Source organism: Hydra vulgaris, chromosome 05 (genome assembly GCF_038396675.1).
Source record: "Hydra vulgaris chromosome 05, alternate assembly HydraT2T_AEP".
NCBI lineage: Eukaryota > Metazoa > Cnidaria > Hydrozoa > Anthoathecata > Hydridae > Hydra > Hydra vulgaris.
Window position 1 is genome coordinate 11,279,483 of NC_088924.1, and position 12,306 is coordinate 11,291,788.

Here is a 12,306-nt window from a genome sequence, read left to right on the forward strand (position 1 = left end):
CAAAATGAATTTTTTAATTTTGCAGTATCATTTTTTTTAAATTGTAATCATTAATTGTGGTCCTAATTTATCACAGTATTAGAAGGCAGTGGAAGCAATGGGGAAAATGGGGAAACAATATAAGGTATAGCTACAATAAAATAGTATAAGGTATAAAAACAGTATTAGCAGAGACAGGGAGCAAGAAAGAAATATTAAAAGACTGGAAACTAGGCAGAAAATTTTAAAAGCTTAATTTAATTTTAACTTTTTTTTTACGCTTTTGTTTACATTTTTTTTAACTTAGTAATAACTTTTTAAACTTAGCAATAACTTATATAGCAAATTTTGTTCAATATTTAAACATTTTAGGTAGAATTTAGTAAATAATAGTTATAAGTTTACTTGTTTCAATAATAAATATTGCTATCTTTTCTATTGTTATCTTTTCACTGTATTTCTATGTTAAAGAAATAAATAAAACAAATGTAGTAAAGTGGTTTTTAGTGAAAAGTATTTAAAAAAAAAATTAAAAACATTTAGAGAAATGTAGCCAAAATAAGAAATTCTAAAATAATTTAAATGTATTTATTCGTTTTATTATTTGCATAAATTATATAAATTGTATTAATGCGTGTTTTATTATTTATTATTTTGCTACAATACCCCTTTTTTTTATTGATGCAATTTTTCATTCCTTATTTTTGTCTGTTTTTACCAACACACTGAATTCATTTATACCCAGTGTCTATTTTATTACACTTGAATTGATACAAAATTTAAAACAATATGTGCGTAAATATTCTAAAAATAAACCAAGTTGTGTTCTCATGTCAAAGCAAATGTTTATTGGGTTTTTGGGTGTTGGATTTCTTAGGTACTAATTTTTTCTCATAATATTCCAACTAATAAAATTTCTAATCTTCAAATTTCTTTCAGCTAATTTTTTTACTTTTCTCATTGTACTTAAACTATTACAATTGCAGAAAAATGTGTAAAATTAAATTTTGACTTTTGATATTTTTAATATTAATTTGAACTTTATTGTAAAGTATATTTATTGTATAGTATATTTAGAGTATCATTCATTTTGTCAACAATGATTTAAAAGTAACTTTAGTTAACAACTTTATTTAAGTAGATACAAAAATTTTATAACTCACAGTTCTATATTTAACAAAAATTTTGTATTTAATTTAAAGCCATTTTTGCTTTTAATTACTGTAGTAATAGACTATAGGTTGAACCTTTGGCAGCCAATCAAGAGTTTTAAGGTTAAAATCCACCTTACACTTCTGAAAATACCCCCACTTAACCTGTAAAAGTTAATTGTATGTAATTTATTGTTGTTTTTCATATAAAGTATAAAAATCTTTTATAAGAGTACAATATTTCCTTCATAAGTTCATTTTGTACAAAATATTTTTGTTTTCTTAAGTATAATAGTTATATAACAGTTTATCATTTAAAAATATTTTCATTAAATATATCTACAAATGGAAAAAAAATGTAAAACATCTTTAACTTCAAACAAATTTGTTAATCATACGTGTATATATATATATATATATATATATATATATATATATATATATATATATATATATATATATATATATATATATATATACAGACTTTATCAGGAAGGCGTGCAATCCAAAACTATTATGTGACAACGCAAATAATAGTTTGTTTTGATAATTTGACCACAGCTAGTAATATGTTTTGAAAATTTGAACATTATAAAAATGCTCTAAAAAAAACTTAGCAAAGAACAAAAAAAATTTAAATATTAATTTAAAATAAGAATAGAAATCTTAACAAAAGAGCAAATAAGAAGAACTAAAATTAACACACAAAAACTAACAATATAACTCAACTAAAATAAAAAGCTAAAATGCTAAAATTATTGAAATCAAGTTTTTAATTACGTTTCAAATAATTTCAAATAGTTTCTAATAACTTCAGATTCTTATAAAAATATTGTTTTTTATATTGTTTAAAAAAATTGATAGAAATTTTAAAAGATTAACATTTATCCTAACAAATACATAATTATATATATTATAAAAACTATACATGACATGTCATGTTATTTATTATTACTTTATATATATATATATAAAATGACTTAATTTAAAAGCATATCAACATTATAAAAACATTAGTAACGATCAAAGTTTAAATTTAAGTTTTAATCTAATAGCTTTTAAAAACATTTTCTATTTATTTTTAATGAAATTTTTTCATCATTTTTAGTGTATTTACTTTAATGATTCTTAGTTCATTAAAGAGACAAAATGTTGTCTAAAAAAGTTGTCTGAATTGTTTTGTAATTCAAAATAATTTTTTTTTTAATATTTTCTATTATAAAAAAATGCATACTTATATAATTTATATAAATAAAAGAATAATATGCAAATATACTTTTATTAATTCTTAAAATAAAATCATTATTAGTGATTTTTTACTTTATTTAAAAATGTTTTTCTTAAATAAAAATGCTAGCAAACATAAAATTTTATTTAAATCTAATTTGTAATTCAAATTCTTTTTTATTCAGCTTGTTTTTGAAAAGTTAAAAACCATGATCAAATAATCAAAACAAAGTATTATTTGCGTGGTCATATAAATTTTTATGATCATAATTCTTGATGAATTATGACTCCATAAAGATTAGCCAAAATTAGGACATTTTTCATCAATTGCTAGTTTCAAACAATCAAGTTGAGCACAGTATCTCTCTGAATTAATTGTTTTATTTTACAGAAGCTAATAAAAAGTAATACTTTTAAATTCCATCATATGCATAGCATAAATTTCTGGGCATGATATTTTGCTTTGATGTGGTTTGTAGGGGCTCATCTTGTTTTCCATATGATTTTTTCTATATGATTTTTTTTGCTTTACATAATCAAAAACCATCCACTTTTCATCATCCGTACTCATACAGTTTAAAATTGCCATGACATTATTGCATTCGAGCAGTGAATTGTAAATAAAAATTCAATCTATTATATTTTTTTCACTCAATTCGTGTGGCACCCATATATTGTAATGACAGAAGTATCCTAATCTACACAAATTATTAATTACTGTTATTTGAGATATACTGACCATCTCTGCCATCTCTCAAGTTGTAAGATGACGGTTAATTTCAATCTGTGTCTTTCAGCTGATCTTTATCAACTATCAATGGTCTGCCTGAGTGCTACTGACCTTTACATGATGTATTGTCAAATGGGTTTTTCCAGAACTCAGTTTTTCCATCTTATAACTGGCAGGCTTAGGTGTTTGAGATAATTTAAGAGCTATTTTATGTAACTAATCTACGGGTAAACATTTATCAACAAGACATATTACCACGAATTTTTTATTTAAATACCGAATGTGTTTTTTAAGTGACTTCAGTACAGCTTCTGCTGGTTTAAGACAGAACTCAGAATATTGTATCATTTTATTAATTGTTTTAAGATCTAAAGAGGGTGCTGTGGTAGCGATAGGATCTTTAATAAACCGCACAACATAAAACAGTGCTTTAAATGAAGCTCATACCTGAATCAGCTTTCCCCTTGCAATGATATTATATTGGGACATAGTCAATTCAATTGTGGCTGAAGAAGGACATATGTTAAATAATAAACTCTCTCTGCCGTAAATCTGGCATGATGTGCAGCCATGGGAAATCTAAAGCGAAAATCTTTTACTTTGCCACCTAACCAAAGAATTGAATAAAATACATGACAAGTGAATAAAATACTTGTAGTCGTTTTTTGGACACATCGTTATTGAGACAATTTTGAAGGAATCTTAATGATTCAGAAGCTTAAATTTTTATTTAAAAACTTTATTATTAAAACTTATAATCAAACACATCTAATTTGAAATCAATCAAACCAACTTGCTTTTCCAAAAAATTTCCTTTTTTTTTTCCTGAGTCAAATCTCTCAGGTTAATATAATTTATCTTCTTTTCAAGAAACAATTTCCATTTACCCTTCAGTCTTTCAAAAAACTCAGTCTTTGAACAACTTGTATTACCACCAGTAAGAACACTTGAAAAGTGTTGAAAGATATTTATTTTAAATCACATTTAAATTTTAATAATAAGGTGAATCATTTAACTCATTGAGAAATATTCATAATTAAGTATAAAAATAAATATTAAAGTATTTTATGATATTTAGCTTTTTTCAATAGACCTTTTTAATAGACATGATGGCAACAAGCCATCCAAATCAAAGCTTTTCCTCTCCACTGCTCAACTAGAGTAAAGACTCTAATTGAGCAGTGGATAGGAAAGCCAGTATTTGCGGCTGTGGTGTCTAATTAAGTTTTTTTGATTGCTTTTCCAAGAGACTCAGCAGCACCATCTTACAATACCCAAAAGTTGGGACTCTGAAAGATCTGGTGAACTGATTAGCACATCTACTCTTTTAACTTTCTCTTTACCAAGCTCATTTATTTCTACCATAAATTTTGAGTCGTAATGCGCGGTAAGACTTTTTATCTTAGCCAATATAATAAATTAGTCTTATATGTTACATGCAGTTTTATTTATACTTGACTCTTTTTGCTTCAAAATACTTTGTGTAGAAATAGAATAATCATCTGTCTTTCCAGAACTGTTATTTATAAGTGAAGCAAGAGTTGCACTCAGTGCAGTTAAACTTTTTCCATATCATGATGCTGTTAGAGCTAAATCTTTTCCAATATTTTTTGGAACAAAAAGAGGAGCAGGATTTGGTTTTTCAATTTTTTTAAAAAGCTGGTGATACTGTTCATCTTTGTTATTATCTTTTTATCTAAACATTTTGTTATGTCATCAAATTTCTCAGTAATCAACTCTTTCTGTTATCTCATGTATTCTTTCATTCTTTAAAAAAAGACTTTTTTTGTTTTGACTGTCAATTTTTTGTTTCAAATTTTATCTTTACCTAACATTTTTTGAACAAGTGTTACTTTTTTGGTTGTTAAGGAAATCTACATCTTCTTGTCTAGTTTTTGACTTACTTTAAATACCATTCTTGAAAAAGTGTCTCTTTTTAAAACTAAATTTAAATGGTTCCTGTGTTTGTTTAAATACTTTCTTTTCCAACAAGGAAAACTTCTTGATGAGATATTTTTTTGCAACTATTTTTTGTTGACAAAAAAAATTTAAAAATTACAATTTTTTTATATTTAAATAAGATTTTTTTGTATTTAAATGAATAGGACTGACCATTTCCATCATCTTTTGCAAAAAACCAAAGCATAATCTAAAATAAGATATATCAGGCTACAAAAATAACCCTTATAGTATTTTAGAAATATTTTTAAGTGATTCTGCCCTCTCTATAAGTACAAAAACTAAAAATTTTTGTAATTTCGGATTGCTGAGGCCAACCTTAGGAGTACCCATAGAAAAAAGTTATATATATTTTTGATACATATCAAAAGGAACCACAAAAATTTTGATGGTATTTTTTTTTATTGACTTTGGTGTTTTATGTCCCTAATTATATATTTGTATTACTTTCTTTTTTCTTTTTTTTTTACACATTTTTATCTAAAAAAGATTTTAGTGAGTTATTATTGGTTTATTATTACAAGTTTAAATGACCAATCAACAAAATAATGTAATGCAGGGCTGGATTAATTATTTTTAGTGAAGATTTAGTATAAAATGTTTGGTACATCGCTATTATAAATATAATTATATGAAGTTAAAATAATTTGAAATGATTTTGTACAATGAATTAAGTATCTGTTTGTGTAAAATATTTATGATAATCATTATATAAAAAATGTTTTAGTGAGTTTAAAAGATTTTAAATTTAAAGATGATCTAATTTTCTTAGCTAGAGGGTTGTCTTGGTATTCAAGTAAAAGAAAATCTGATCGTTTTAAAGAAACATTGAATGAGTTTGAGGTATAACATTGAGTTAGAAGTTATTATGTGTATGATAAAATGTTTTTCATAAACACAAAAATAGAAAAACTAAATGTACTAAACAATAGATCTTTGTCTTCTTGGGTTATCGTTCTCTACTGACATTTCATGAAAACCATATTTACAGTCGATAGCTAAATTAGCATCTGCTAAAGCTGCTTCTCTTTATCGTGCTTGCAATTTTCTTACTCTTGCTTTCATTATCTACATCTATAATTCTCTTATTCATCCTTGTATGGAATACTGTTGACATATTTGGGCTGATTTTTCTAATGATTCTCTTTATCTTCTAGACAAGGTCCAAAAATGTATTGTAAACATAGTTGGATCCACTCTATCTGCCTAGCTAGAGCCTCTCTCCCATTGTTGTAAAGTTGCATCTTTTTCACTTTCCTGCAAATACTATTATGGTCACTACTCAAAAGAGCTATTATCTCATTCTCACTTGATTCGTCATTCACCAAAGTCTCATTTGTTTTACTGTATCTGTCCCTGTATGCTCTAAAAACTTTTATTCGTCTAGTTATTTTCCCCACCCTTCAACTCTTTGGAACTCTCATCTTTATGTTTTCTTGGCTCAAACAACCTACAACTTTTCAAGTCTTCTGTCAAATGTTTCCTTGTTCTATAATTATTCTTTTTTTTTCTAGTAACTCTGAGCTTAATAGTTGCTGTAAGTTAGGATTTACTTTAAGTAACTCTGAGCTTAATAGTGGTTGTAAGTTAGGATTTACTTCTAGTAACTCTGAGCTTAAGAGTGGTTGTAAATTAGGATTTACTTTTAGTAGTTAGGAGTTACTTTTAGTAATTAGGATTTACTTATTTAAATTAACATCCTATTGTAGAGTTAAAAAAAAGGTTACAACACCTAAAGCTGTTTAAGTTAGGAGTTACTTTTAGTAAGTTAAAATTTACTTTTAGTAAGTTAAAATTTACTTTTAGTAAGTTAGGAGATACTTTGAGTAATTAGGATTTACTTATAGTAACTTCCAACTTAAGTAGTGGTTGTTTGCGGTCATGGTGGAGGTAGATTTAAAAAAAAAAAAAGGAATAGAATCAGTGTTATCAGTCGTTTTAAGTCAATTGTTTGATTATTCTTTTTGTTGTTGTTTTTTTTTTAATTATTTTATGTACTGATTACAAACCTGCATGCTTTTGTTTTGTTGTTTTTTTATTCTCTTGAAAAGCATTTTACACTTTTTTTTACATAAAAGTTTTGCCGTATCATGTTTATTGTTTTAATTAAAAATGGCTTTTAACTTGAAGATAACAACTTAAAGATTCATTTTATTTTTTTTAATTTTTGTGCTTGTGTGTGTGTAATTTTCATAGATATGTTTTTTTTAATTAATCAGGCGCTTTTACTTGTTCAACATGTTGTTTCAATATCTTGGAAAAGTATCAAAACATGCCAGGTTTTGTTTTGTATTTATTTTTAATGTTTTTTTGTTATAAATATCCAATGTTTATTGAGAAAAAACATTTTTACAAAATTATCAAATTAAAAAATTTGTATTTAATAAAATAATTTTTATTTAGAGAAAAATAAAAAAAAAATTGCTTATGGTAAATTAGCTATTAGGGGAGATCAAGTTTAGTTAAAGCATTTTTTTTAATTGTGAACTTGTGGCAAAAATGCAAATATTTTTTGAAATTATTTTTTTAATCTAAATACTACTTACTACAGTACCCATTATTCACTGATTAAATTTTTTTAGTTTTAGATATATCTTAGATAATTGTATCTTTGATTAGAGAGCTGTAAAAAAATATTCCAACAGATCCCATAATTGGGGCTAGAAAGTATAAAATACAACATTTTTAATAATAACAAATGCACTTTTACATAACACAAATATTATATATATATATATATATATATATATATATATATATATATATATATATATATATATATATATATATTATATATATATCAGGGGCTATTCTAGACTGTTTTTGATAGTGTTGACTGTATTTGGGTGCTGCCCAAATTGAAATTTGAGGAACTTTTTTTTTTTTAACGTTTTTATGGCAAATATTTTTTTTTTCACGAAATAAACAGCTCGCTTCAGAAGCGAAAGGTTCCGAGTTCGATCCCCACCACGTCCCTGGTAGTACCGCGCTCAACTTGTTTCTCCGCGCAGCGGCCTTGTTCGTCGAGGTTCGTGTTTCGGAGTTATAGAGTTGAGAGAGGGTTATAACCACTATTGAGTAGCCTCCTCATCTGTAGTGGCCTTCATGGCCTTGAGGAGGTTAATAAAAAAAAAAAAAAAAAAAAAAAACACCGATTTTCCACTAAAGTTTGCCGAAACGAGGGGGTACCGTCACCCAAATTTTTTTCCTAGAATAGGCCCTGTATGTATATATATATATATATACATATATATATATATATATATATATATATATATATATATATATATATATATATATATATATATTATTACATATTATTTTGTATATATTGAAATATAGATGCACAAAAGAAGTCATGCATATTTAGAAATTATTTTGTACTAAGAGAAAGAATAACACAGTTACACAGTTTTGTAAAAATTTCTAAAAAAACTATTTTGTTAAAAAAAAAATAGTTTTAGTTTAAAATATAAATGAACTTACGTAATAGAAAAAAATGTTTTTTATTTGATAAATGCCTTATTTTTTGTAACTATTTTTAAAGAAAATGCTATATCAATAGGTGTTGATCTAACTTTAAAAATTGACAGTTTTTTTTTTTTTTTTCAATTTACTTTAATTCACCTCCGTAAGGCCATAAAGGCCACTACAATTAAGGAAGTTGCTTTTTTTTTTATAAAAGGTTGTGATTACAACCCTCTCTCAACTCTATAACTCCAAAAATGTACCTTGACAATCAAGACCAATGAGCGGAAAAACAAGTTGAGAGTCGTACTACCAGGGACACGATGTTAATCAAAATTAGAACTTCTCGCTTGTGAAGCGAATGCTTTATCACCACACCACTACTGCACTGGAACTTTCTACTACACCGCTATTTAAACTTTTCACACCAGTTAAACTGTTTTTTTCACGCCACTTAAACTTTTAGTTTAAGTTTATATATATATATATATATATATATATATATATATATATATATATATATATATATATATTCCAGGGAGGGCAACAAACCATTAATGGTATTCAATAAAAATGAACAATGGTTGGTTACCCCAATAAATCAGATCTCAAAAAAAGTCAAGGTGGCGGCAATCTCTGACCTTTAAATTGAGCTCTGATATATGTATATATGTATATATATATATATATATATATATATATATATATATATATATATATATATATATACACATACATATATATATATATATATATATATATACATATATATATACAGCAGAAATAAAACTGTTGCAGTTTAAAAATTGTACTTGGTAATACTTTAGGATTTTATTTCTATCTTAAAGAATCCCAGTTGGTGGTAAACTTTTATATGCTTAAATTTTCACAGGCTTACTTTTATTTTGATAAATGTATTTTTACCAATTTAACAATAATTCCTTATATTTGGTTAAAATTGTTTGCCTAAATACTACCATATAAAATAAATTTTCATTTAGAAAACTAAATAAATATACATACATTTTACCGACAAATTTACAATTACCAGAGGTGCTATTTAAAGGAAATCCGAAAATGTTACTGCAATAATAATATCTATTTGTGATATTTTCCTTAATGAAATATTCACTATAATAAACTTGTTATTAACAATATTCTACTAATGAATCTTTTATACATGTTTCAATATCAGCTTGATATTTATTTATTAATTATTCATAAATATTTTCAGCTTAAACAGTTGTAAGTTTTTAGTTAAAATATAACTAGATAAAGTCAAACTTAAACGGTCAACTTAATGTTGATTATCTTCTGCTTATTATTCTGACACAATGAGTCAGTCAGTCAAGGTTTTTTTAGTTACCTAAAAAAACTGTTTTTCTGTTGATCACAACACTAATAAACTTTATATTATTGATACGTTGTTTTTACTCATGTCTAAAAGATTATTCATTCTTTTATAATTTAATAAAACACTTATAAATATGACATGCAGGTTGTTTTATCTAATGGAGTTATTATACATCTAACTGTTTCAGAAGAAGTGCTTGACCTTGAGAGAATTGAAATTGATAAATTTTTTTCCACAAAAATAAGCAGCTATATATGCAACGGTATGTTTTAAAAAAAATTTTTTTTTTTGTTTTTTTTTTTTGTTTTTTTTAAAGGCTTTTTCAATTTTGTTATACTTTTTTTTTTTAATCTTATTTCATATCTTTTTGTAGTTATTTACCACCATAGTTTTATGGTATTTGCATTGCTGGATAAGTCAGAACTTTTGCTTATAAACCTTAGCAAAAAGACATCAGAGAAGTTTGATGAAGTTTCATTTGCAAATGAGGTATGATTATAAAGTGGTGATTGTCAAAATTAATTATTGAGATTAGGATGGCTTGAAAACATAGTTATAGCTATCTTTAAATTTTATATCTATGATTTAATATTTTACTTAATTTTCCCTTTTTTTAGGTTTCCACTGTAAGTTTACCATTTGGTTCATCAGGAGTGCGCTTGAAGCGTAACATGGCTGTGAATACCAACTATGATATGGTACTACTTCAATTTATTAAACAACTGCTGTTAGCATTAGTAACAAAGAATAATTATTTTTACAGTAATTTGCTCAGAGAAAAACTTTAATTTGTATCAAGGTTATAAAAACGTTTTTGCAAGGGTTATTTAAACATTCACAACAAAAAGTTCAAAAATCTTTAAAGCTAATATTACAGAAGTTTTTAAGTGTTTTGATACAAGGTTTATTTAATGAGTAGTAAATAAAAATAAAGAGTATAAAGTGCATTCTGGTAAAAGTTTGGTATTTCTGGAGAAAGTTAGCAAATATGTACGTCTGCTATTGCAATTTCTTTTCTATATCGTTTTTCTTTACTTTTTTTGTATTTTGATAGATAATTCATAAACATTTGTTTGCAGATTTTATTTGTAGCTTGTTTATTTTGTACTCGTGTTTATAGTAGCTAGGTTTATTTGCAATTTGTTTTTGATTTTTTTTTTTTTTTTAAATTTTTTTTTTCCCTTTGTATTAGCTGTGTGTTTGGTGGACTTACTCAAAAGAAGGAGTGTCTTCACTTCAAAGTTATCCAAACATTGTTGTTTTATCATTGACCAGGATATCAAAGTAATTTTCAGAATTTATTAAGCTAAAAATTTATTAAGCTAAACTTTTTCAACAGGGAGTTGCAATTTTTTTTTATTACAGAGAATGGCAATATTAAAACTTGTTTTTAGTGTTTACTCAATGGAAATTTCAAGTTGCTTCCAATCATCCAATGATCTTGTTGATTTACAATTCAGGTGCATCTTTGTTTACTTGTCATTTATAAATAAAAGAAGGTAATGATAAATTAAAAAACAAAACATGGCTCCCATATATCAGTGAATTATTTTTCTTCAAAAGTATATCAACCTGGGTCTCAAAAGAAACAGAATTTCATAGAGATTGTAGAAATAATAATGGTTTCAAATAAAAATGAATTGCCTAAATTTTATATAAAAAAAACAACAATTTTAAACTAAAAATTGAAAAGATCGTTTTTTATGACATTTTGTTTGCAATATTTTTTTTTACAAGTTTCAGTAGAAAAGATTATGAATTTTGAAATCACTATAAAATTCTGGTTTTTTTGAGACCCAGGTTGATATACTTTTGAAAAAAATAATTCACTGATATTTGGGAGCCAGTGTGTAATCAAGGGTCATGGTGGGTGACCTTTTTTAAAAATTAAATAAAACCAATGACTTTCAGTTACTTTCAAACCAAAGTTCATCTGTTTTTTATTGGAGATACCAAAAATAAACCTAAAAGTCGCATCTCTAATATATATATATATATATATATATATATATATATATATATATATATATATATATATATATATATATATATATATATATATATATATATATATATATATATATATATATATATATATATATAGATATATATATATATATATATATACATATATATATATGATATATGTATATGATATATGTATATATATATATACAAGGCTCAATTTAATGGTTGGACATTGCTGCCCCTTAGACCCTAATTATTATTAATAATTATTACCTATAATTATTAGAATACATACATTTTTTACTTTTGGTTACAGCAGAAATAAAACTGTTGCAGTTTAAAAATTGTACTTGGTAATACTTTAGGATTTTATTTCTATCTTAAAGAATCCCTTAGAAATTTAAGATACATGTTAAATAGGATACAAACCGCAAAATCAACTACTTTAAAGATTTAAACAAATAGTATTG

The 12,306-nt window shown here is 25.1% G+C and overlaps 1 protein-coding gene across 3 annotated transcripts in view; it reads left to right on the forward strand.

Annotated features, from left to right (window-relative positions):
• The window catches only part of LOC136071853 (WD repeat-containing and planar cell polarity effector protein fritz homolog), a 50,428-nt gene that overhangs the window by 13,472 nt on the left and 24,650 nt on the right, over positions 1-12,306 (forward strand). For all 3 annotated transcript variants that reach the window (XM_065797353.1, XM_065797355.1, XM_065797354.1), the window contains exons 5-11: positions 5,819-5,889; positions 7,266-7,325; positions 10,013-10,130; positions 10,242-10,357; positions 10,486-10,566; positions 11,061-11,152; positions 11,263-11,328. In XM_065797353.1, the coding sequence (XP_065653425.1) occupies positions 5,819-5,889; positions 7,266-7,325; positions 10,013-10,130; positions 10,242-10,357; positions 10,486-10,566; positions 11,061-11,152; positions 11,263-11,328 (604 nt within the window). The remainder of the gene's footprint in view (positions 1-5,818; positions 5,890-7,265; positions 7,326-10,012; positions 10,131-10,241; positions 10,358-10,485; positions 10,567-11,060; positions 11,153-11,262; positions 11,329-12,306) is intronic.